At 47.2% G+C, this 26570-nt stretch overlaps 1 protein-coding gene across 8 annotated transcripts in view; it reads right to left on the minus strand.

Annotated features, from left to right (window-relative positions):
• Positions 1–26570, minus strand: part of KATNIP (katanin interacting protein) — a 231238-nt gene that overhangs the window by 132748 nt on the left and 71920 nt on the right. For 5 of the 8 annotated variants that reach the window (XM_081553378.1, XM_081553377.1, XM_081553379.1 and 2 more), the window contains 3 exons: positions 25894–25991; positions 13435–13566; positions 8360–8488 (listed from right to left, as the gene is read on the minus strand). In XM_081553378.1, coding sequence (XP_081409504.1) covers positions 8360–8488; positions 13435–13566; positions 25894–25991 — 359 coding nt within the window. The remainder of the gene's footprint in view (positions 1–8359; positions 8489–13434; positions 13567–25893; positions 25992–26570) is intronic. The other 3 variants (XM_081553381.1, XM_081553380.1, XM_081553382.1) reach the window with 1 other exon arrangement.

Consider the following 26570-nt stretch of genomic DNA (forward strand, 5'->3'; position numbering starts at 1 on the left):
TTCATAAGAACACAGTATAAAAAGACAAAAATATGAAAGAAAACTTAAGAGACTTGAAGATCTGGGCCAACATTTGTTCAAGAGACGCTCCAGAGGATAGAACAGAAACAAGGACAATAGTAACAATAACAATAACAATAAGCGGGCATTTTCCAATGCTAAAGAAAAACACAAGCCTTTAGACTGAGAAGACCCACCTAGTCCAGACAAGGACGCAGGATGGCTTTTTCCTTCATAATAGTGGACATTTGAGGTTGAACTCTGGGGGAAGGGATTCATACATCAATTTATCTTTGAATGAAAATCAGCGAAAGTAAATTCAAGGTTGAATGGGGGTGTGAGACAGTAGCAGAAAACCAAAAACATTGCACAGGTAATTGATGCTTGGGTCCGATTTTTCCAGCCATAGTTCTGTGAAAATTGATTTAAGGAAATGTGATTTAAAAATACACAGTATGGACCCTGAAATTAGAGCTCATCACTTTATTCTGGGACAAAGATAACGATACTAATGTATCCATATGGTAAAAGGAACAACCTATTAGAAAACACCTTGACTCTATAAGCACATGATGACAGAGATTTGAAATATATAAAGCAAAACAGAAAAATATAAGGGAAAATTGACAAGTTCACAGAAATTACCCAGATTAAATAGACAAAAATTGAGTAACATTCAATTGCAGTGGTTTGCTAATGAGCGTAAGAATTTTCTGGGAGTTCTATTAAAAATACAGATACTGAGCACCCTGCCCCACCTTCTAAACTCAGTTCTATATCTTTTAATGGAATATGAGAATTTATTTTCATTTTAGATTAAAAATCTTTTATTTTAAATTTATTTTTAATAAGAAGCTAGTGATTCTGATAAAGGTGGTCTGGGACTATACTGGGACCTGCATAATCGCCTGGTTAAATAGCACAATTAATAGCTCGCTTTAATCATGAAAACTTTATACCAGAAAGAGGATGATTATTCTTTTAAAATACCATAGAACATTCATAAAAAATGATCTGGTAAACTACAAAGTCTCCAAAACTTCCGAAACAACAGAAATCAAACAGACCAATCTCTAATCATGATGCAACAAAATTAGACACCAACACAGAAAGACAAAAATTCTCTACTTAGAACGTTTGTAAAACTCCTCTAAATAAACAGGAAAAAACCCTAAAATCACAAGCCAACTGGAGTAAATGACAATGAAAACACTTACATATATAAAAAATTTATGAGATAAGGGAAAAGCAGTATTCAGAGGAAAACATGTAGCCTTAAAAATCACTGTATTAGAAAATAAGACGGAAAATAGGTGAATTAAGCATTTAAAGTAAGAAGCCAGGTATGGGATGGGGATGGTGGAGAACCAAAGCAATAAATTAAAAAGTTTAGGGAAGGAATCAAGATAAAAGTTGAAATGAACTGAAATAGAAAGCAATAAATGAATGAATGACAAAATAAAGAAAGAATGCCTGCTCAATAGAACTGAAAGCTGGGTCTGGTTTGCTGAGTAGAGAGAGCTTTTCCTATTTCATTCAGTTGACTTTTTAACTGTTTGAATCTTTTCTAATGGGAAATCACTCATGTATTAGATGTTATATAAAATGACACAAAATAATATGGAAATACCTAAGAAATTCTAAGTAGGCTATAAATGCAAGACATAAAAAAGATTATTTATTCCAGTATTGATTCAGAGATCATTTTACATTTTTATGAAGATTGAAAAGGATGCTTTAGGAAGTCAAATATCATTCAGTATCTTCACTTACAGGAATGCTCTACTGGGTGAAAGGATTACTATGTCTCTCAGATCTGGACCTGCATTTCATGGATATTTGTGCTTGTTCAGCATCACTCCACATGAATCATTCATGCTCATCACTGAATTATATCTGCTCAGCTGGCTTTGTGCTGTCTGACCTACCTTCTCAGGAACCAGCTTAATGCCATCAGCCAGGTGGTCCTTTGGTCTGAGCTATCCAGCGAGGCATCTCTGGGTACATTCAGGACACCATGCCCTTGACAGTTCTGGGTACCAGAGGGGCTAACTCAAGTACCACTGGAAAGGACAAAAAAGCTCCTCCCCTTCTTCTGTCAGGAGGTAACAAAACTTTCATTGTCTAAATCAAAAGCTACAAGCCAGTGGTCTGCAAACCAAATCTGACTGGCAGGCACATTTGCTTGGTCCACAGAAAATCGTGAATCAGTTTTGCTATTGTTGTTTAGTAGTTAAATCGTGTCTAACTCTTTTGTGACCCCATGGACTATAGCCCACCAGACTCCTCTGTCCATGAGACTTCCCAGGCAAGAATATTGGAGTGGGTAGCCATTCCTTTCTCCAGGGGATCTTCCCAACCCAGGGATTGAACCCGTGTCTCCTGTATTGCAGGTGGACTCTTTACCACTGAGCCATCAGGCTTCATCACTGAAGCCCTTGTGAATTAGTTACCAACATAAAAATATGGGAGAAAATCAAAACACAAACAAACCCAGACACTTGGCTTCTCTTATAACTAGAAAGGCTGGTGTCACTAAGACCCTATTTCCACATGATGACAAGTCAGCTGAGCTAGGTAGAGACCATTCCCTATGTCCCCACTATGCCCTGCCATGCCCTGACACCCAAGCCAAGTGCTGTCCTTCTTCCCCCCAACCCCTGCCAACGAGTCACTCATGTCACTTAAAATATTCATTTTAATTAGCACCATCTGCCAGAAATCCCAGTATTTCAGAATCCAAGCTACATCTCCCAGAATGACTCTTCTACCCCAAGCAGCACAAAAATTCTTTTGTCAGATTATGTGTCCTGATTCATAGTTTGGAAAATACTGTCACCATAATTACAACTTAGTGGTGTGATGACTGAACTCAGCTATGTGTGGGCTGGCCAGGGGGCCTAATCAACATCTCTGCCACGCTTGCTCATTGATTCAATCAATCAATTACTCAATTCACTTGCTTTACAAAGATTTGCAAACTAACTCTAGGCCAGGCACTCTTCTAGGGACCAGAGACACAGCAGGCAACAAGACAGCACAGGTCTCTGCCAAATTGCAACTTAGATCTGGGGTGGGGGAAGGGTGTTGCAAGCCCTAAATATGTAACTTGCAAACAGCCTCCAGAAATAGTCCTGAGATGAGAGGGGGGGGCTCCATGAACTATTATGTATCCTCTGCAAAATCCTCTGGATTTTGGCATATGGGAACATCTATAAACTCCCCCTGGGATTTATGATTTCAGAGCTGACAGGCCCAGGAAATAACTAATCTACTCTTTTTTGTCACAGGGGAGGAAATGGGGCTCCAAAAGAGTGTGACTTGGCCAAGACCCTCCAGAGTTTATAGAAAAGCCCAAACGACCCTCTCCAGACTTGCTGAGTCTAGTCTTGCTCTTTTTCCTTCCTAAAACAGGAGCCACAAAATCCCACATCTTCAGAAAATGTACTGTTGTGTGAAATAATAACTGGAGCCTTGGTATTATACAATATGGAGTGGTGAGGACCTGGGCAAACTGAAGGGTTCAGGCTCAGAATAAAAGCTTTCTAATTCAAAATAAAACAAACAATGATGATGACAGCACCAGGCCAGCCAATGAAACACACTTGCGTGTTGAAGCTGACTCTTGAGGTCACGTGTCCAAGCCCTTCACTTTGGATACATTTTCCATTTATTGATATCTATCTACCCTTCCTGGGTTTCCCTAGTGGCTCAGTAGTAAAGAACGCTCATGCCAATGCAGGAGATGCTGTTTGATCCTTGGGCCAGGAAGATCTCCCTCAGAGAAGGAAAGGGCAACCCATTCCAGTATTCTTGCCTAAAAGATTTCATGGACAGAGGAGACTGGCAGGCTACAGGGGTCACAAAGAGTCCAACACAATCTAGTGGCTGAGCACGCATGCATCTACCCTTATCTTGAATCTGAGCACAGTTTTTTTCCAAGTCATAACTAATTAAAATATCAATAACCTTAGATATGCAGATGACACCACCCTTATGCAGAAAGCGAAGAGGAACTGAAGAGCCTCTTGATGAAAGTGAAAGAAGAGACTGAAAAACCTGGCTTAAAACTCAACATTCAGAAAACTAAAATCATGGCATCCGGTCCCATCACTTCATGGCAAATAGACGGGGAAACAATGGAAACAGTGACAGACTTTATTTACTTGGGCTCCAAAATCACTGCAGATGGTAACTGCAGCCATGAAATTAAAAGATGCTTGCTCCTTGGAAGAAAAGCTATAACAAACCTAGACAGCATATTAAAAAGCAGAGCTATTACTTTGCCAACAAAGGTCCATCTAGTCAAAGTTATGGCTTTTCCAGTAGTAATGTATGGATATGAGAGTTGGGCCATAAAGAAAGCTGAGAGCCGAAGGATTGATGCTTTTGAACTGTGGTGTTGGAGAATATTCTTGAGAGTCCCTTGAACTGCAAGGAGATCCAACCAGTCCATCATGAAGGAAATCAGTCCTGAAGACTCATTGGAAGGACTGATGCTGAAGCTGAAACTCCAGTACATTGGCAACCTGATGTGAAGAGCTGACTCATTGGAAAAGACCCTAATGCTGGGAAAGATGGAAGGCAGGAGGAGAAATGGATGACAGAGGATGAGGTGGTTGAATGGCATCACCAACTCAATGGACATGAGCTTGAGCAAGCTCTGGGAGTTGGTGATGGACAGGGAAGCCTGGTGTGCTGCAGTCCGTGGAGTCACAAAGAGTCGGAGACTACTGAGTGACTGAACTAAACCGAACAACAACAACAACAACAACAACAAATCCTCTCTTACACGCTCCTATTTTTTATGAATTGTTTTTTCTCACACTTGAGACATATTTTGAACATGTGACATGTTTTGAATGTGACCAAAGTGAGACAACCAAATACGAAGAGTGCATATTCATTGTCTTAATATAATAATGCCTTAATAACACAAAACAAATTTTCTGGTCTCTCTAAAATTCACCTCTTTAAGCAACCTAAATAAAATAATTTAGTCAAAAACCTAAATAAAATAATTTTATATTAAAATACTTCTAAAATAGATTGACTTCCTTGTCTTCTTAAAAAGAGTATGTATAGTAAACATAATTTAGTCTTTTCATAATATGTATGGTCGATAGTCTGGATAGAAATTGATCTGTAACACAGGAGATATTGCCAGGAGCTATTATGCTTTTGCATCTTTCATTTATTTTTATTTATTTTTTTTTATAAATTTATTTATTTTAGTTGGGGGCTAATTACTTTACAATATTGTAATAGTTTTTGCCATACATTGACAAGAATCAGCCATGGGTTTACATGTGTTCCCCTTCCCGAACCCCCCACCCACCTCCCTCCCCCTCTCATCCTTCTGGATCATCCCATTGCATCTTTCATTTATTAAGTGACATCCTCTCCTGACTGAGTTCGCAGAAGTGGTTTGAAGGATGTGGTTTGAAGACAAGGGCAGAGCCCTTCTCATCCTTTTCTGGCTTTTGTGAACCTATGGAATTTTGTGGTTGTTGTTTTAATTTTTTTCTTTACAGTTATTTTAATTTTATATGATGTAGAGGAGATTTGAACTTCCAATTTTAACATTTCCTTCTTTTAGAGTCCCCAAATCCAAGCCACAAACTTCAAATGATCTCAAAAACTTTCCTTCCATTTGAAGTTGACTCTAATCTTCGGTCCTGAATATTGTGAAATCAGTCTTGAATATTCACTGGAAGGACTGATGCTGAAGCTCCAATACTTTGGCCACCTGATGCGAAGAACTGACTCATTTTAAAAGACCCTGATGCTGGGAAAGATTGAAGGCAGGAGGAGAAGGGGGTGACAGAGGATGAGATAGTTGGATGGTATCACCGACTCAATGGACAGGAGTTTGAGTAAACTCCGGGAATTGGTGATGGACAGGGAGGCCTGGCGTGCTGCAGTCCATGGGGTCTCAAAGAGTCGGACACGACTGAGCGACTGAACTGAACTGAACTGAACTAATCTTCAGACCTTCTGATTCAGAATCCCCAGGAGTTTGTCTGTTAAAAACTATGTAGCCACCCATAAACAAGTCTCCTGGCTTAAAAAATAGATCTAATACATGCATCTTAAACAAATATGCTTAGTGATTCCTGTGCCTATCAAATTTTAGGGTCCATGGCTCTCTCTCTTTTCCTTATAATGGTGGTTCTCAAAGTAAAGTGAAAGTGAAAGTCGCTCAGTCATGTCCGACTCTTTGTGACCCCACGGACTGTAGTCCATGGAATTCTCCAGGCCAGAATACTGGAGTGGGTAGCCTTTCCCTTCTCCAGGGGATCTTCCCAACCCAGGGATAGAACCCAGATCTCCTGCATTGCAGGCGGATTCCTTACCAGCTGAGCCACAAGGGAAGCTGGGTTCTCAAATGTTGCTGCAAATTATAATCACGGGGGGAGGCTAAAAAAAGGAGTCTTGTTTGAGCCTAAATAGGATCAGAATCTAAACCTTTGGATGATGGAACCTGGGCATTTGTGCTTATTTTATTTAGCTAGCTTTTTACTTTTTATTTTGAACTAATTGCAGACAATACCAAGCCATCTCGTGTACCCTTCATCCAGTTTTCCCATGGTAACATCTCATATAATGATAGCACAATCTAGAAACTGACATCAATACAATCCTAAGTTTTTTTTTAAAAAAACTAGGTCTCAATTTTTCACTTTTTTTCTATTTCTTTCTTTGCTGATGCTTAGCTCTATTGAAGCAGCTTACCTCCTCCTTAATGAGCTAGCTTCTTAAAAACTTAGTTTGAAAAAATGTGAAACCCACAGAAAATTTATCAGCATAGTGTAATAGAATGGTGCAATGAACACCCAAATACCCAGCACCTACATTCATCAATTCTTCACCAGTTCTCTGAGACCTGAGAACAAGGACCTTCTCTTACATTACCACAATACAATTATCGAATTCAGGAAATTTAACATCAACACAATATTATTTTCTATTATGGTTACAGTATTATATAATATGGTTAATTTTTAAATTTCATTAATTTCCCCAAACTATCCTTAAACCACCTGCCCCTCCCTCCAAGATCTCACATTAAAGAACTGTGATATCTCTTGAGCCCCCTTTAACCTGGAAAAGCCTTTCTCTGTCTGTTAATGCAACTGACATTTCTGAAGACTCCAGGACAGTTGTCTTATAGACTGTCCCTCAATTTGGCTTTGTCTGATTGTATCCCCATTGGATTTCACTTTTGAAAAACATTTTTCATCAATGTTCCCAGCCTTGGGTTCAGTGGGGAAATGTTTGGCAGAGGAGAAGTCTTCTCCATCATTGTTTAAAACAGTTAAGAATTACTGATGAATGGCCACCTCTCAACACCTTCCTCCCAGGGAGAACATCAATAATATTCATAATAGACCCTGCCCCTGTGGAGATCTGGGCCCTTTCAGAAGCAAAAACAATGTAATGCGATTCCTGGCCTGTGATTGCTAATTTCATGGAACAAGGAGTCCTGGGGTCAGGGTTTCTAGTCTGGGCTTTTCTGAGACTTGGACAAGCGACATCATTTCTCATGCCTGTTTCCTCAAACTATAAAAGGAGAATGAAAATACCTAGCACTTAACTTGCAGCATTAATGAAAGCAGTGATGGATGATTTATTCTCCATTCAGTCCTGGTCACTGAGTAAGTGCTCATTTAATGTGAGCTTTTACTATCATTCAAGAAAACGACAAAAGTGATGCGGATGAACCTAGAGTCTGTCACACAGCGTGAAGTAAGTCAGAAAGAGAAAAGCAAAATAGCATATATTAATGCATATATATATGGAGTCTAGAAAAAATGGTAGAGATGAATCTGTCTGCAGGGCAGGAATAGAGGCACAGATGTAAAGAACGGACTTGTGGACACAGCGGGGGAAGGAGAAGGGGGATGAATTGAGAGAGTAGCACTGATACATATACACAACCATGTGTAAGATGGATAGGTAGCTGCTGTATAGCACAGGGACCTCAGCTCTGTGCTGTGATGACTTAGAGGGGTGGGGTGGGGGGTAGGAGGGAGGCTCCAGAGGGAGGGGATATATGTATACATATGGCTGATTCATTATGTTGTACAGCACAGGCTAACACAACATCGTGAAGCAATTACAGTCCAATTAAAAAAAAGAAAAGCATGGTATCAAGTCAAGTCTCTTATGTGTTGTTTGAAACCTTCTGGTAGGTGGGCCAGAGGTTTTTTTTTTTTACATCCAATCCTGTTGTGATCGTATTGTGTTCCCAGGTATAAATGGAGACTCTCCCATGGGAGTCTATCCTGTGGCCCAGCTATTTTAGTACAGAGAAGACCCTGACCCCTGACAGTTAGCATCTGAAAGTCCATCTTACCATTACATCCTGAATAGTTAAGAGGATCCTTTCTCTGTCCGTACTGCTTGGAGGGTCGGGGCGTCCTTTTGCGTTCGGAAGGGACAAATTAAAATCACAGGGCATGGTGCTGGTGGGAGATTTGGTATCCTAAGGACAAGCAGAAAGAACTGGCCGTGGTAAAAGCAACTTACATCCCTGGAGATGAATGGGGTCCTCTTTCCCCTCTGTTGGTCTCCATGCCTCCCCTCATTCATTCTCACTCTTCAAGTACATCTGTTCGAATTCACCCCTGCTTTACCAACATCACTTCAACACACAGCTGCTAAGTTGACCGGGATTCACACTCGGGGCCACCAACAACCAGAGCCACTGGGTTCTCACGGGTATGGTGAGATGGCCCCAGTACATTGTTGCCTAAAAACGGTGGGGCTATCAAAGAGCCTGGATGGTATAATCCCATTTATGTGAAAAGAACGATAAAAAAGAAAGTAAGGGAAAAAAAAGGCACTGGCTTAAAGGTTATTTATATGGTAATCTGAAACTGCAGAAGTTCCCAAACTAGAAAACTGCCCTTAAACAAAAAAAAAGTCCCTCCTTAAGTCTCATCGTTGAAATTAACGGAGGGTGACTGAAGGGACTTACTGAAGAGCCCTGCTGGGGACAGAGTGGGACAGGTGGGTCACTGGGGGATGCTCCACCAGTGGGGGAACCACCACCTAATCTACACAGCACCAACAGGTGGGTGAGATGTCATGGGCCACAGCAGAGTCCATGTGTGGCAGCCCTACTGGTGGCACACAGGTTGGCACGGGTCTTTAGGTGTTAGCAAGTAACAGTGACTTCAAAGCCCTGAATTGTAATTGTGGGCAAATACGTAATTCACGCCACTCCAGGATCTACATGATGGAAAGAAAAACTCAAGAAGGCTTTCTGGAAGTTGCCAGGGTGAGCAAACCTTCTTCCCATTACCTGTCAATGCTCTCAAGGACTGACAAGATAACTAACTTCAGAAAATACCACTCTTTGGGAACAGGCCAGGACCAGAACATTCCTGTTCAAGTATCTCATGTTGGATATAATTGATACATACTTTCAAGGAATATAATGTATATATGCAATTTTCAGTCTGGATAGTCATGTACCTACCTATTCACAGTAATAGTCTCCAGGGCAGTGAGAGTATGAAAGGATTTTTATTTTTCTTCGCATCATTTTGAATTTTTAATATTGATCATACATTATCAGGGGGAAAAGGATAACTTAATCATAGAAAACAATATGTACGTTCATTCCTGGTCCTTACATGGAGCCAAAGGCATTTCGATGGAGACTTATTAACCGTTGCAACACATACCCCAAAGAGAGCCAATGTGACAAAGATCGGGCACTTGAGCAGAACTCTCTGGAAAGAAAAAGAGGTGCCCTCCTTCCCCTGGCGTAGTTAAGCTGCTCAAAATCCTACAATGGCTCCTCCTCTGACTCACAGAAGAATCCTTCAATCGAGCACAGCTCTCAAAGCCCAGCTCATCTGAGCCTTGGCTCTGTCTCTGGCCTCAACCCCTCTGCCTCGCCCCCTTGCCGGCTCAGCTCCGGCCACACCAGCCTATGTGCTGTCTTCCCTCCCTGGGGCCTCTGTGCCTGCTGCCCGCTGCGTGCCGAAGCTCTGCTCCACCTGCTTACTCGCTGGCTTCCTCGAGGCCCCTGGTCACACAGAACCTCATCAAGGGCAAGCCCCCTCCTCCCACGTAACATGGCAACCTCTGCCCACTTCCTCCAGCTCCTCACTCTGCCCTAGTGTTAAAAAATGTTAGTCGCTAAGCCGTGTCTGACTCTTTGTGACCCCCATGGACTAGCCCGCCAAACTCCTCTGTCCTTGGAATTTTCCAGGCAAAAATACTGGAGTGGGTTGCCATTTCCTTCTCCAGGGGACCTTCCCAACCCAGTGATCGAACCCAGGTCTCTTGAATTGCAGGCAGAGGAATATTCTTTACTGTCTGAGCCACTAGGGAAGCCCTACTCTGCCCAGTGGCATACGATATACCTGTCTGCTTTATCTCCAGCATCTAGATGGTGCCTCAGATGTGGTGGGGACCATGGTACATACAACACACTCTTGTCTAAGGGGAGAGCTACCCGCCAGCTGCACACATTGTAATTGTGGGCAATTGTGGGCTGTCATTAAAGAAAGTGATTCCCAAATCTTTCAATTTTTCAAGAAAAACTCCCAGTGCAGATTGACACAGAATCTCCAGATTCTTAAATGTCAGCTAGTAATTCACATCTTTTTAAAAAGCACAGTCAACAGAGGTGGGGGGAGGAGGGGGAGGCCAACAGAACATGCTTGCACATGCCCGATCTGTGAACTCAGAGCTCCAAGAAATTGAAGTTCACTAAGGATCTGATGGAAGGTGAAAAGGCTGGTGTGTTTCAACAGTGAAGGTCAGATGAAAAGTACACAGGCGGACAGCAATTCCTTTTGCTCCACTTCAGGCTGCACTTGCAAACAGTGTGAGGGGGACTGAGTATATTTAGCCAAGCGTTTTTTGTTTTTTTCTCTCCCTTTCCCTGTTCAGATCACATCTCTTAAGGCTTCTGCCTTTGCTGAAAACTGGCGTGGCCATTTTACTCTTTCACTTAGGAAGAAAATAACTCCAAGGGGAAATTGACTGTGAAACTTCACGGAGTGCCCCTCAAGATGGGGAGAAAAAGGGAAAGAGGAAATACAATCAAGCACTCACGGGGGAAAGAATTAAGTGCGGGCGAGTGGGGAGATGCTGCTCCAGAGCAGGCGCACCCAGGAATGCTAATGGAGCTTAATAGCTTGTGAGGGACAGGCTGCCTGGTGTTGCAGGGAGCTTGGGAGCTAGCAAAGGAAGGAATATATGTTCATTTAACGGGGTGGGGGTGGGGGGTACCAAATGTCCAAAGGAAGATCGAGGATTAACATGCTTGAAGGGCATGCAGGCGTTCTAAGATGGGGCGGGGCTGGGGCTGTGACAGACTGAGCTTGGCTTCAAACCAGCCTCCCCAACGAGGGGAAGCTGAAGGCTATTAGCACAGACTCCTCCTGAGCAGGGAACCTTTTGGTTGATTCAAAAGCAAGTGTGTGTGTGTGTGTGTGTGTGTGTGTGTGGTGTGTGTTGTGTGGGAGGTGGGTGTTGAAGGCAATAAAGTCCACGGTTTTGCTCGCTGCAAAATCCCATTTCTATGGACTGTTTACGGAGACAAGGTCATTGGGTCCTTCCATAGAAAAGAACATTTTTTTTTTTAATCCAAGAAGAACAAAAATTTGCAATTAACGTTCAGATTTTCTGCAGCCGGAATGTGAAACAAAGTGATCCCTTGCTCCTTAATTGTCCTTCCTTGACGAGCAAAGAAGGGAAGACCAACATGCAACGGTGATCAGAGGAATGTTTCCAGGGTGACATTCCTGTCTCCTTTGTGCGTCATTTTCATTCCAGAGAAGCAGGTTTCAGGTACAGAAACGGCGGGCGGAAGAAAGTCTGTCCTGGGGAGGCTGTGGAATCTGCAGCTTGGGTCCACGGCTGAACAATCTCATTCTCAGCAAATGGGCCAGGACTGGCTCAGCAGCTTGACTTTGCCTCCTCCCTAAAATTCAGCTTGTACATAACCGTGGCGATAGTCTACACACTTGTCCTAATTACAAAATCGATGCCCTTGAAATAAAACCCGTCCTCCATCCCCACCCCCACCCTGCTCACTGTGCACACTGTCCGGCTGGCCCCCCTGCTCCTCCGACCTCATCACCTCCTAACTCTCCTTTGCTCACATCATGCCTGCATCGTGCGCCTTGAACATACCCAGCCTCAGGTCCCCTGTGCCTGCTGTCCCCTCTGCCTGGAATGCTTTCCCCAGCCGGCTCTGTCTTATCCATCAAGTTTCAGCTGAAATGTCACACCTGAGAGAAGTGTTCCTTCCCTTTCTATCACTAATGTTCCCTCTTGCCCACACTGTCCCATCTCCCCTTTCTGGTGTTTTTTTTTTCCTAGAACACATTATTTATTTCTTGATTTTCTTCATTTTTTAAATTTTGTATTTCAATTTTTACTTTGCATGTCTTGAAAGGTTTCTGAGTTTTTTATTTTATTCTTTGTTGTCTGTCTCTCCCTCTGGAACATAAGTTGCTTAAGAATAGGAGCCTTGTCAGTTTTGTTCTTTCCTGTGTCTCTGATGCCCAGGATTGAGCCTGATGCTCATAAGTGGGTACCCAACAAATGTATGGTGAAAGGGAAAGGGGGATTTACTGTTGCAATTCCAAGGATTTCAGAAATGAAATGACAGTTGGAGGAAGGGAAGGGAAACACCCCAGGGGTCAAATTTGTCAGCTACTGCATGACAGGGACTCTGAGCTACAGCTACACATGGGCCTCTGGGTGTTTCCATGTGTGTGGTTCTGCTGGCCTGGGCGGTGGGGGTGGTGGGGGGTTGGATATTCAAAATATTTAACAGCAGGTGCATGCATACAGGGTTTCTCAGGTGGCTCTAGGAGTAAAGAAACTGCCTGCCAATGCAGGAGATGCAAGAGACATGGGTTTGATCCCTAGGTCGGGAAGATCCCCCGAGAAGAGTATAGAAACTCACTTCAGTATTCATGCCTGGAGAATCCCATGGACAGAGGAGCCTGCTGGGCTACAGTGCATAGGATTGCAAAGAGTCGGACACAACTGAAGCGACTTAGCACGCATGCATACAGGTGCACACAGGCTATCAGCTCGGCTTACCTCCCCTCCCCTCCAGCTTTTAGGAACAGGTAAATGCCACTCCCTCCAGGAAGCCTTCCCAGGTCTTCTCCCTCTTGGTCCCAATATGCCCTGCCCCACCTCTCAGCTCCCTCTTTTGGTAGAGGGATTATATGTCTATGTCGGTGCCTCCTGTAGGTCAGACGCCAGCCTTGCTGACCTCTGGACATGGGTTCCCAGCAGAGCGTCTAGCACAAGGTTTGTATGCTCATTAAAGTACAGAAAATAAGTGCAAGAGGGAAGGAAGGCAGGCTCTTGGGAAGGAAGGAAGGAAATAAGGAACTGTTAGCACCCCCGAGAGCTGCTCTAGCCCCGAACAGAAGCCAGTCCTACCTGTGGACGGTCCCCAGAAGCATCCTTCACCTTGACAGTCACACCCCCACATGGCTCAGAATCTTCAGCATAGTCTGGAGGAGGCTGGATGTGGAGCCGCGGGCCAGCTTCCGTTCTGATCTGCACAGATTTCTAGGAACAAAAAGCCAGGCCATTTCAGATATGGTGAAACGAACTCCTTGATTCCTCTGAGGGGCGAGCGCGGTAGGGACTCGCTGCAGGTTGTCAGGGTCAGGGTGCACCAGGCTGGGCGCCTCCCCAGACAGGCCACCCAGATGGGTTGAACCACCCCTATTCAAGTCTTTACTGGTTCTTACCGCCTGAAGTGTGTACAGTAGAATTTTTTAGTAATTTTTTGCTTGGACATACCAGTAGAATTTTAGTAGGTGTTCAACTTCCCCAAATGGGCTTTGTGATCTAAATGAGCTTGGGAAAGCCCGGGTTTGGGACCAGGACTTCCCAGGGCCTTTAATAGGCCCCCTCGTCCCCTCCTCTGCACACACTGGGGACATCCTAAAAATACTGGGTTGGCCAAAAAGTTTATTCGGGTCTTTCCATCACATCTTACAGAAAAACGTGAATGAATTGTTTGGCCAATCCAGTAAAATACAGATGAAACAGATTCCAAACTTTTGAGGCCATGGAAGCTGTGTGGTGAGACCCTGTCCTCCTAGCATTCCTTGAGTCATTCTTTGGGAAACCCACCCCTTGGCCCCGTGTTCCCTGAACGCCCATTTCCCCTCCCTTTCTCGTATTGCATTTCCAGATGTGCACGTGGTGCTCCCAGCATTCCCTGTGACTGGGGGTGGGGAACAGGTGAGCGCATTCTGGCCTGAGTGGTGTGGGGGTGAGGAGGAATGTGTGTATCTTTGAGGTTGTGCCCACCCTTGCCCTGACCCCCCTTTCCTGCCAGCTGGAATGAGGAGGTGATGGCAAGCTGCTGAGCACGGCTGGGGAAGGGGAGGCCTGTGGAGGAGGCTAAAGTGACAAAAGAGGTTGTGCCTGGCCTCCTCTGCCACCTCTTGGAGCAAAGTGACGGCCCACCACCTACCTGTGCTGGAGACATCAACTTTCATGTTGTTGAAGCCAGAGTTACTTGGATCCTCTTGCTTTTGCAGCCAGACCTGTACCCCAAATGGTACACCTGGCATGTGAAGGTCTCTACGACCCAGCCCCAACCTCTTGCTCCTACACTGATTCCCACACAAACACTCACACACCTGACACCTGGGCCAAGCATAACTGTTTCCCGGACTCTGAGTATCTGCAGCTTTGTCAGCCTAGTAATCCATCCAGTGTATAGTGGGGCTGCATTACTCGCCCTACATGGCACCAAGTAAGGGAGCCAGACCTCCCCTTCAAGGGTATATTTCATCCACTGTGAACCCAGGAGCAAGCTGCCCGGCTGGGCAAGGAAAGAAGCTGTCACTAGATCAGTGCTCTGACTCCCAGCATTGGCTGTGCTGGACTTGGTGGACAAGACTGGGGCCAGGGGAGGGCGAGGGGCGAGTCAGGTGCCCAGGGAGCAAAATCTAAGGGGATGCCTCCTAACGGTGAGGCTGTGCATGTGCACAAATCTGAGAGCCAGGGCCTCTTTAAATGTCACTCTGAGATTCTGATGGACGTATGGGTTTCCCTGGTGGCTCAGTAGTAAAGAATCACCTGCCAATGCAGGAGACCCGGGTTCAATCCTTGGGTTGGGAAGATCCCCTGGAGAAGGAAATTGGCAACCCATTCCAGTATTCTTGCTTGGGAAATCCCATGGACAGAGGAGCCTGGTGGACTACAGTCCATGGGGCCACAAAAGAGTCAGACACGACTGAGTGACTAAACCACCAAGCCACCACCTGAGAGTCAGGAGAGGTCCACCAAGCCCCGTGTACTGGATCTACTTCCCAGCAGAGGGACAGTCAACAGTGATTCAGAGCTTGAATTTCCCAATGCCCTAGCTTTAGAAACCTCCACTCCCAGAGATAAGATGCAGCTTCCCCTCAAGCATAGTAAATTGTGTCATTATCTTGATAATGAAGATCGTGAGCCTTGTTGCCCTGCAGGACTCGCAGCGGTCAGGATGGAAGTCCTTTCTGAGCCGCATCCACACTGCCCATGCCCACCACCCTGCACCATCACATTGGACACCAAGTCACTTAATGCAGAGCGGGTGCCACTCCAACAGCTTCAGGGGCCTGTGTTTCTTTAGTCCTCACAGCCACTCCAGGGGGAAACCGAGGCACAAGGCTGTAAGCCATGTGGCCAGTGTCCCACAGCTAGGAGGCCCTGGAGCCTAGATCTGAATCCCAGCAGGGTGGCTCCAGGGGCCTTACTGGAAACCAGGGATGGGCCAGTTTCCTGTAAAGAGTAAATATTTAAAGTCTTGGCCAGCCCTGTGGTCACTGCTACAATATTCCACTGCTTCATTGTAGCTCAAAGCAGCCTTGCCTAAATAAATGCGTGCATGCATGCTAAGTTGCTTCAGTTGTGTCTCTTTGCGACTCCACGGACTGTAGCCTGCCAGGCTTCTCTGTCCATGAGATTCTCCAGGCAAGAATACTAAAGTGGGTTGCCGTGCCCTCCTTCAGGGGATCTTCCCGACCCAGGGATTGAACCCGAGTCTCTTATGTCTCCTGCATTGGCAGGTGAGTTCTTTACCACTAACACCACAAGATAAACAATAATGGGTAATAATGGGCATGACTGTGTCCCCCAAAACACTTGATTTACAGAAACAGGCTGTGGCTGAATTCAGCCCCAAGGCTGTAGTTTGCTGCCTGACCCCAGTTCTGAACCTCCACACTGTATTGCCCCCAACAGGTACGTGAAGAAGAAATGTGTCCAGGCTGGGTTAGAGTAGCCTTTGGGGAGATCAGAGAGGGATTCAAGACTTTCCTGAGACTATTTAACACTAAAGACACAGGAGCTGGGCTGTAGATCATTTCAGGAAAAGGCCTCGGAGAGACAGTGTAAGAGGCAGAAAAGGCAGGTAGGGAGCTCCCCAACAGAGAAGAGGCAGGAGGCAGAAACGCAGAAGGAAGGGGCCCTGGGACACGTCTTCTTTCACAGGCCAACCTGTCATGTGGTGACGCTCCCCAGACTCCAAGTGCACCTGGCTGTTTCCAGAATGGCAACTTCCACCCATCTTCTGTTTGACCATCAATCTTGCTGCCCTGGGCTCTGGCTCCCCGCGGGGTATCACTGCCTCCCAGGCTTCATCAACGTGCTTTCAGAGCATTTGCGGGCACCAGCAATGGGGTCCGTGGAGGGTGGGTGCCACGGAATCCACAGAACTGGGGCTTCCAGGCCAGGAGGCTGCTGGGGGCTTCCCTGCCCCGGGTCGGGGGAAGCTGTGAAGGCTTTGAAGTTCATGGCTGGGATGGGTTTTCTACCACGTGCCCCTCCGTCTTTCCCAGGAATCATTCAATAATGTTCAAATGCTGGGAAGAAACAGTACAAGAGAGGAGAAGGCAGGGAGGACCACTGGGCACAGGGACCTGCCTGGGGTGCAGCCTGGCCCCTCCATGCATTTCTATTCCTTTATCTGGAAAGGGAGGCCTGGGACAAGAGCCTTGCTACTCCACGTGTGATCCAGGGCCCAGTAGCATTGGCTTCTCCAGGGAATTGGTGAGAAATACAGTTTCAAGCCTCGTCTCAGATGCAGGAATCAGAACCTGCATTTTAACAAGACCCCAGGCGGTTTAAACACACATTAAGCGGAAGTAGTATAAGATCAGAAGGTCTCTGAGGTTTGGTGGTGGGCACTGTTGCTTCTGCCTGTCCAGTATGCAGTCCCCTGTCTACTGGTAAAAGTACCCTGGTTTTCTTTTGGGAAATCCTCCCCCTCCCCACCCCTAATCCAAGCATTCATGTGGAACTGCAACCAGGGGTGGAGGGAGTGCATGACCCCGGCCTGGCCAGTCTGAGCATTAGATCCTGGTGGCCTATGCTGTTTGAGTGATAAGTTTAGGGGAGCCGAAGAGACGCAACAGCAGGTGACGGAATGTAAGTTGGGGGCTGCTTGCTGGTGGCCATTGTGGTTCTCCCAGGACAACATGGAAGAAAGCAGAGTTGGGTGATGGTGAACGAACCCTGCTACGCGTCTGAGCACCCGTCTGAGCACCTGGATCCAGCCATGTCTGAAGTGGGAATTTCTCACTGGCAAGTGAGAGAGCTGGGCTCGATGTAGCTCTACTGGCTTGATCTTAATTATAAACATAAGAAAGCACTTCAGTTCATGGGGAAGAGTCCATGTGTGTCTGTCTGTCCTACAGTTTTCCCTCCTCCCTCCAAGGAGCTTAGCACAAATACTTGCCTCACTAAGGTAAGACAGGTTTGCAATAGGGCATTAAGGAACTTAATCAGTAAGTCCTTACCAAGTGCTAACTGCATAATAAGGTTCTGAAAACATGCGGATAGGAAAAAAAAAATATGTAAACCAATGCCCTGGCCTCAAGGGACCCACTCAGCACATATAACGGAAAAATGTGTTTATGAAGCAACATGTGACAAAATTAATGTGGTCCAGAAAGAGCTTCTAAATGCTGAGTGGGTGCTGGAGAGGGAAATAAATAGTCCTTCCATCTGGTCGGCTCTCCCGCCCTAGCCCAGGAGGTGCCTCTGCCACCACGGAGAGGAGGTGGTGAGCAGCCCCACCCACACGAGGACACCCACCTGCTGCTGCCGAGGAGCCAGCCCCTGGGCACGCCAGCCCGCTCCCTGCCTCCCACCTTCACATCCTTGCAAAGATGATGCCCGAGGTTCTGGCTGGCTCCCCGCTTTACCCAGGGTGGGCGTTTCTAAGCAGCTGCTCTCTCCTGCCTACTTACAAGCACCCAGATCTGGTAGTCCCTTGCACTATTAACCATATACTGGAACAGAGTTCAGAAGCCCTAAACATCCTGAAGTGAAAGTGAAAGTGTTAGTCGCTGAGTCAGGTCTGACTCTTTGCGACCCCATGGTCTGTAGACCGCCAGGTTCCTCCGTCCATGCACTTCTCCAATCAAAAATATTGGAGTGGAGAGCCGTTCCCTTCTCCGAGAGATCTTGACCCAGGAATTGAAGCCAGGTCTCCTACATTGCAGGTGGATTCTTTTCTGTCTGAGCCACCAGGGAAGCCCCTAAACATGCTTAAACACCCACAAACCAGTTTGCCAGCCCAAGGCCAGCTTGTTTTGTACTCAGCCACACTCAGCCCAGTGTCATGCCCAGAGTTTTTGTGTATCGCCACCCTTCTTAGTACAGTATTCTAAGAGGTGTGCATTAACACTTATCATCAATGGAAAAAAAAAAAAAAGAGCAAAGCCAAGAGGTGACCTGGACGGTTGCATAGGTTGTGCACTATGTAAATTGCTCCCTCTAGGGGCGGGAGAGCTCCAAAGATACTGACAGAGATAGCTTTGTATTGGGGTGGCAAATCGATCTTATTTGATACGGTTTTCCCAGATCTGTCTGATCTCTTACAACTAACAACTAACAGTGCTTGCGCTCTGACAGTCTGAGCAAGGTCACTGTAAAGCTGATGCTTTATGGGTTGTTTCATTTACTGTCCTCACTGCAGGATTTTTCAAAATTCAGGGGAAAAAAAAAAAAGAAAACAAAGGGAAGGGTCTCCCACGCTTCACATTTTCACTTGTGAGTTTTCCTGGAGGTGCTTAAGCTGCCTGATCCCCAACAGGAAACCAGATATGGAGTGAGAGCAAAACCTGTGCTTTAATAATTGCAATGAACTTGCTTTTCAGGCCTTTAAGGACAGCCCACCCCACAGTAAATTGCTGGAAGGCCAATCCCTTCACTACCAATTTAATGCTAAGAGTCGATGACGTTCATCAAATCTGACAGCATTTTGGTAAACGACGGCTCTGTTGATTAGGCCGCTGTCCACCCCAGTATTACAAGGCTGGGGAAGCCATAAATCTTAATCCACTGATAGCAGCGGAAAGATCTAAGGCCGAGAAGTGGTGGGGGAAGAAAGGACAGCGCCAACTAGAGCCATTTATCACCACCAGCCCGATCCACTGCGTGGGCAGCCGCTCGGAAGCCCAGCCCAGCATAGCCATCTGGGTCCCTGGTCCCTCCAGCACTGGAGAGTCGGGAAGGCATTTACAGGTGGAGTGGTCAGCATCTTGGCCGGCGTATGGATGACTCTCTCACCTTCTGGCCTAGGGATCCTGGAGTCCGTGCACCTGCAGCCCCTTCCATCAGGGGGCCTTCCTGGCCCCTCCCTAGTTGCCAGGCAAGACCCTAAGGAGGGAACTCTATTCTATCAGAAGTGGCATTGCGCTTGGTCAAAGGAAAGGTTACATGTGCCTCAAGAGAGTTTAAGGGGCCGCTCAGAGAAACCAGGGCTTCCCAGGTGGCTCAGTGGTAAAAGAATCCATCTGCAGAGCAGAAAATGCGGGTTTGATTCCTGAATCAGGAAGATCCCCCGGAAGAGGAAATGACAACCCACTCCGATATTCTTGCCTGGGAAATCCCATAGACAGAGGAGCCTGGTGGGCTACCGTCCATGGGGTCACAAAGAGTCAGACACGACTGAAGCGACTTAGCACACACCCACGCAGAGAAACCAGCAAGATGACAAGTTGGAGGGTGCGGGGCTGTGACAGGGCAGAAGTGGTGCTGGCTCGGAGGCAGCCTGCACCTGTGGGGTCCACTGTGCACTGTGACCACTGTGTCTCCCCTGCTGACCCAGCCAGGGCCAGTGTGACTATAGCGAGGGACTGTGTGGCCCCACCTGTCCATCCTGCTGGGCACAGCGTATAAGAGAAACGTTGGGACTGGGACAGGGCTGTGGTCCTGCTCCTAATGGGGTAGCTTTTGAGAACTGGCCACCGGGGGCCACCGGAAACTGTGCAGCCCTGATCACCACTCTGCCAGATCTCTGGATGGTGGAACCCATCCAAAAGGGTGAATGTATCCTCCTTCCTCTGTATCCTCCACACCCCAAAATCTGTCCCCGTGTACTTTCCACCATGGAGAAACTTTCTACTTAACTCCACTTCTTGGGGCCAAAGGAAGCCAATCCATTCCCTCCCACTCCTGACAATAATAGAGCAGTTGGCAAGTTGGGTCTATTTACTGTCCTGCCAACAGCCCCCTCGACAAGAAGGTGGGGACCGAGTCCCTGCTCCGGGGACATCTCTAGGGCAGGCAGGCTTTGAATCATCTGACCTGGCTCCCACCTTCCATCCCAGCTGACTGAGGCCTGAGCGGGTCTCAGGTCTCATCAGGCTGAAGCAAGCCAGGCCGTGACCCGAGGAACAAAAATGAACTTAGAGGGCTTCCCTGGTGGCTCAGTGGTAAAGAATTTGCCTGGCAATGCAGGAGACATGGGTTCGATCCTTGGTCTGAGAAGATCTCACACGCTGCGGAGCAACTCAGCTCCTGCACCACAGCTATTGAGCCTGTGCTCTAGAGCCCGGGAGCCACAACTACTGAAGCCCATGTGCCCTAGAGCCCAGGCTCCACAACAAGAGAAGCCACTAAGATGAGAAGCCTGAGCACCACAACTAGAGAGTAACCCTCCTCTCACTGCAACTAGAGAAAAGCCAGCACAGCAACAAAACCCAGCTCAGGCAAAAATAAAAATAAATAAAATTATTAAAAAAAATAATAATTAAAAAAAAATGAACAGAGAGATTCAGATGGTCTCTCTCTTGGAAAATTTCAACAAATGAATATGGAGGGAAGGAAAAACTGTGACCCAGAGAAGGCTGCAATGAGAAGATGAAGCTGCGGGGAGGGAACAGGTGCAAGAGTGGGGGCTGGGGAAGGTTGGGGGAGAGAAAAGGCCCATTAGGCTTATAGGGAGCCCTGCTTCAAAGCCCCTTCTCCCCTCACCACGCCTGGTCCTTTAGGGCAACCTCTGGGAATGTTTCCTGAACAGGAACCCAGCATGTAATTTTCCTGCTGAAAACCCTCCAGGAGAGTCCTCGCATTTAAAATGAAATCCAAACTCCTTCCTGGGGTCTTCTAGGTCCTCTGACCTATGAGGGTAACTGACCCTGACACTCACTCTCTCCACCATCGTGAGCACCAGGAGAGTGGGCCTGGCCTGCCTCACTCATGCTCTGACTCCAGAACCTACAAGTATCCAGTAAAAGGTCCCAAAGTGAATGAAGGAACTGAATGAATGAAACAACATGCTGGAGGGAAAAGCTGCCCTCAGCATCTCCCTGGTGGCTGATGACGCCAGTCAGTGCCGTTCACTGCCAGCTTCCTCTGTGCCAGGCACCACTGGGCGAGCTCAGTCATTCAATCCTCATTAAAAACCCGATGGAGAGGGTACCATCACCAACCCTGCTTATAGAGGAGAAGACAGGCACCGAGAGGTTAAGCTACTTCTCCAGGACCGTTCAGCTAGTAAGTGGTGCAGCTGAGGCTTGGAACCCAGGCTGCCGGTCCGAGTCTGTGCTCTTAACCATTTGGACTTGCCTGTCACCTGCCGCCAGGTGCTCTTACCAAAGAAGTGGGCAGCTGATGGCTGCCTTATGGGCAAGCAACCCAGCCTGGGGGCTAGATCTTTCCATTTTCCCAGGGAATTAGGAATCAAGCTTTTTAAAAAAAATACATAAAAATTTTTGAATTTAAGTGTTACCAAGTGACTACGTCTTTTTTATAAATTGTGTGAGTCCCAAAACCGTTATCTGGGGGGCAAGTTGAGCCCACAGGCTTCAAGTGGTTAATTTTCAGAGTCTATCGGACTGGCCTTTCAGATGCTGGAGCACAGCTGTGTCATCTTCCTCCCAGGATGATCTGTGCCCATGTCTTCACAGTCGGATCTTCCAGGGCAGGAACTGAGCCTGATTTGGGCGTTTTGGGCATGCTTGCAGAGTGCCCGGCCCATGGTAATACATGTTCATTAACTTAATGGATGACTTCCTTCATGACGGGCTCCCAGTCCAATCACCACTTCTGAAGGCTCCTGTATTTGTCTCCAACTCTGAGGGGTGGTCCCCAAAGGACTGTGTGTGGGTGGAGCAGAGTTGATGGGATGATGCCCCCCAGCACCCATTTCACCCTCTTCTGGGGGTGCCTCTCGGCTCAGTAGAGGCCAGAAAGCCAGACGCTGCGCTTCCCAGCCTCCCTCTTAGCCAGGGTCTGGATATGACACGGGTGTGGCTGATCCGATGGCCTCGTGGAAGGCAGGCACAGCCGAAGTGAGGTGGAGACGAAGGGGACACACGCCAGCTGCTTCTGTGCCAAGCACGCGGTAGAGGCCAGGAGTGTTTTCATCCATGTCCCACCCTGGCTGGGTGAGCTGTGGGAGAGGTCTTTCTTCCAAGTGTCTCACTAGCAGACACAGGGTTGCTCGGAAGCCAACGGCTATGGCACTGGCTTCCTGATTCCTTGATCACAGTTCAGGTGACACATTCTTTTACTTATTTTTGGCTGTGCTGGGTCTTCGTTGCTGTGCACGGGCTTTCTCTAGTTGTGGTGAGCGGAGGCTACTGCCTTAGATGCGGCGTGTGTGGGCTTCTCGTGGTGGTGGCTCCTCTTGCTGCAGAGCAGGGGCTCTAGGACACGTGGGCGTCAGTAGTTGTGGTTCCCTGGCTCTTAGAGCACAGGCTCAATGGTTGTGGCACCGGGCATAGTTGCTCCGCAGCATGTGAGATCTTCCGGGACCAGGAATAGAACCCCTGTCCCCCGCACTGGCAGGCGGATCCTTGTCCATTGTCCCACCAGGAAGGTCCCAGGTGACACATTCTTGAGGCTGATCCCCCACCTTCCCTCCTGTGTCCTAGGTAGCAGCTTTCCAGGCCGGCCCATTTGAGGATACTGGGTATACCACTCCTGGAGGCCCAGCTCAAGCTCATCCTCTTACCAGCCCAAAGATTTTGTAAGCACTCCCCCCATTTCCAGTCTTCCATTCATTTATGATTCCAATAGCCTGGAAGTCTCCACTGTTAGGCACTGACTGACCCCTGACAGATTGGGTACAGAAGGACAATTACAGCCTTCGTGGCATCAGGAAGCCAGGGAATTAGCCATGATTAGGCCCTGTGAAGTGTGGGACCACAGGGAGAGACCAGGGAGGGATGCTAATTAATCTTAGGCCAAGTCTTTAAATTGCACAGACTCCAGGGCCAGCCATTAAGTCACCGTCTAAGACGCAAATATCGGCTCCTGATAATAGAAGGCACTCAAGACAGCTTGGAGAACTGTCTGAAGTGAGAAGTGGAGAAAGGCCTCATTAATGGGAAATTAATATTCATTGCTGGGGACAAAAGGAAGCCTCCGGGCTGTGTGATCTGAGGGCCTTGCTCATCAGCAGCGAGATGAGGCTTGGGAGTTAGGCTGGCAGGAACACCCCTGCCCATTTCATCCTAGATGTACAAAAGTACCTGCAGAGAAGTAGAACCACCGGGTTTGGAGTCACAGGCCGAGGGTCCAAACCTCAGCCTAGTGTCCTCCTAGAATCTGTGGGAGAAGGTCACCTTATTGCCTCTCTGGGCCTCAATTTCTTTTGTGGTACAATGTGGATACTCACGTACCTCTGGGGTTAGAGCAAAGATGAGCCGATAAAAAGTATTTACCATTCATGTTCTCTTATTGTTTGTGTGTGCATGCTCAGTCGTGTCCGACTCTTTGCGACCCCATGGACTGCAGCCCACCAGGCTCTTCTGTCCATGGGATTTCCCAGGCGAGAAGACTGAAGCAGTTGCCACTTTCTTCTCCAGGGGATCTTCCCAACCCAGGGATCTAATTCATGTCTCCTGCGCTACAGGCAGATTCTTTACTGCTGAGACATCAGGGAAGCCATAGTATTTAACAATAGATCCGAACATATGGTATATGTGGAGCCCTGGGTTACAGTTCATGGGGTTGCAAACAGTCGGACACGAGTGAGCGAGTAAGCACAGCAGGGCACATACCAAGGTCACAGGTGAGGAGCAGGATAGCACTGAAACATGTATATTACCATATGTAAAATAGATGACCAGTGCAAGTATGATGCATGAAGCAGGGCACTCAAACTCAAAGCTGGTGCTCTGGGACAACCCAGAGGGATGGGGTGGGGAGAGAGGTAGGAGGGGGGTTCAGGATGGTGGGACACATGTGCACCCATGGCTGATTCATGTCGATGTACAGCAAAAACCACCACAACATTGTAAAGTAATTAGTCTCCAATTAAAATAATTAATTAATTAAAAAAAAAATCTCTGGACCTGACCAAGCCCCATAGCAATCAACTGTTGCCATGAGCCTCCAGATCTAAACTGGCCAGTTCCCTGACCCCATATTAGGTAAAATACCCATCCTATTACCCACCCTATAGCATCCTAACCAGTCACCTAAGGCCACCATTCCAGTAGGAACTTTCTCTGTCTTCAGGCTATAAAAATTGGCTACAAGCCTGTGAAAGGGTTTGGCTCTGCCTTGAGCCAGCCTGCTGTTCTAACAGCATCTACCTATCCAATAAACTTGATTCTCCTCTCATTCTACCTCATGTCTGGAAATTCTTTTCCAACTCGCATACGGACCATGACTGTATATATATATATATATGTATGTATGTATGTTGCTTAAACCTCATCTCAAACCAAGTGAGCCAGAATCTCTGAGGGTGGGGCCTGAGCATCCCAGGTGATTCAAATGCACAGTGGGGGTCCTCCTGGTCCCAGGTAAGGCTGAGTAACCACAGGGAAGGTGTAAGGACTATACGAGCAAGAACGCCAAGCTTAGAGCAACAGATTCGGATCTGAATCTTAATTTCACCCTTTCTTAGTGATTGACCTTGGAAAGCTCACTTAACATTTCTGAGCTTTTGTGCCCTCAGCATCCTTAAAAGAGGAAGGACATGGGACTTCCCTGGTGGTCCAGTGGTTAAGACCTGTGCTTCCAATTCAAGAGGCATGGGGGTGGTTGCAGGACTAAGATTCCATGTGCCACAAGGCATGTGCCAAAAAAAGGAGGAAGGACTTTGGAATATATCCTGTAGGTCTGCTGTGAGGGCAAAGGAGAGAAGTCATGTGGCAGCTTAGCCCACGCCTGATACCAGCAGGTACTCAAAAAAGCAAGCTGTCAGACCAGCAGCATTGGTAGCAACCTGATGTGGCATCTCAGTTCTGTGGGTTGGGAGTGTTGTCTTATACACCCACTGTATCCCCAGCATCTGAGACCATGCCTGGCATATCACGGATGCTTAATAAAAAGCAGCTGTATGAATGTATCATTACACGGGACCGTGAGTCTGACCTGTGATGCTGACAAGTGGGGCTGGGATGGCCCCACCTGGAAGGGGAGATCATGTCACAGAGAGGGCTAGCGAGTCCCTAGGGCTTCTCCGCTCTCCAGAGGCCAGTGCCACAGGCAGAGAGGGCACCATGGCAGTGCCTAGCCAGACCCAACCCCTACCCCTGGGGATTCTGAACACTCTACATTTCTGCTCTCACAAGAAGCCTGATCCTTATTCTAAAGTGTGAGCTGGGGCCACCATCTTGACTCTGCCCAAGGTTTCCAGACCTGATGCCATCCTCGGCGCTGGACTTTGCTGGGAGCTGTCCGTGCACTGCGTCTCAAAGCTTCTTCAGCTTCTCGAAACAGCATTCTTCGTCCACAATCTGCACATAGATGAGGGGAAGAAACTTGGTGAGCTCACGAAGATGAGCTCACACTGATGGTGGTTTTGTAACTTATAGATACAATGCCCATCAGGGTGCCCAGAGTCATATCTGCGAAGCTGTTCACTTTTATAGCACCCTTTGTAGCCACAAATGCATCAGAAAACAAGCTAAATGGGGACTTCCCTGGTGGTCTAGCAGTTAAGATTCCATACTTCCAATGCAGAGGACATGGGTTTGATCCCTGGTTGGGGAACTAAGATCCTGCATGCTGAGCGGTGGGGCCAAAAAAAAAAAGAAGAGAGAGAGAAAGAGAAAGAAAACAAGCTAAATGCCCAGCCACAAGGGATGGGGAGTCAGTCACAGCCCTTCATGCTGTGGAACAGTAGGTATAACAGTGAGCAGCTGAACTGGGCAGGTCTACATACAAAAGGAGCATCTCTAAGATACAGAAGCAGGTCAGGATGGCACGCACAACAGGCCAGCACTAGTACAAAGGAGGGGCGAGCAGAGAGAACTGTTGAATGACTGAACATACTACTAGGGACCCAAATTCAGAAACTTCCATTATCTGCTCTT

The sequence above is a fragment of the Giraffa tippelskirchi genome, chromosome 13 (genome assembly GCF_054371585.1).
Source record: "Giraffa tippelskirchi isolate mGirTip1 chromosome 13, T2T-mGirTip1v1.2.pri, whole genome shotgun sequence".
NCBI lineage: Eukaryota > Metazoa > Chordata > Mammalia > Artiodactyla > Giraffidae > Giraffa > Giraffa tippelskirchi.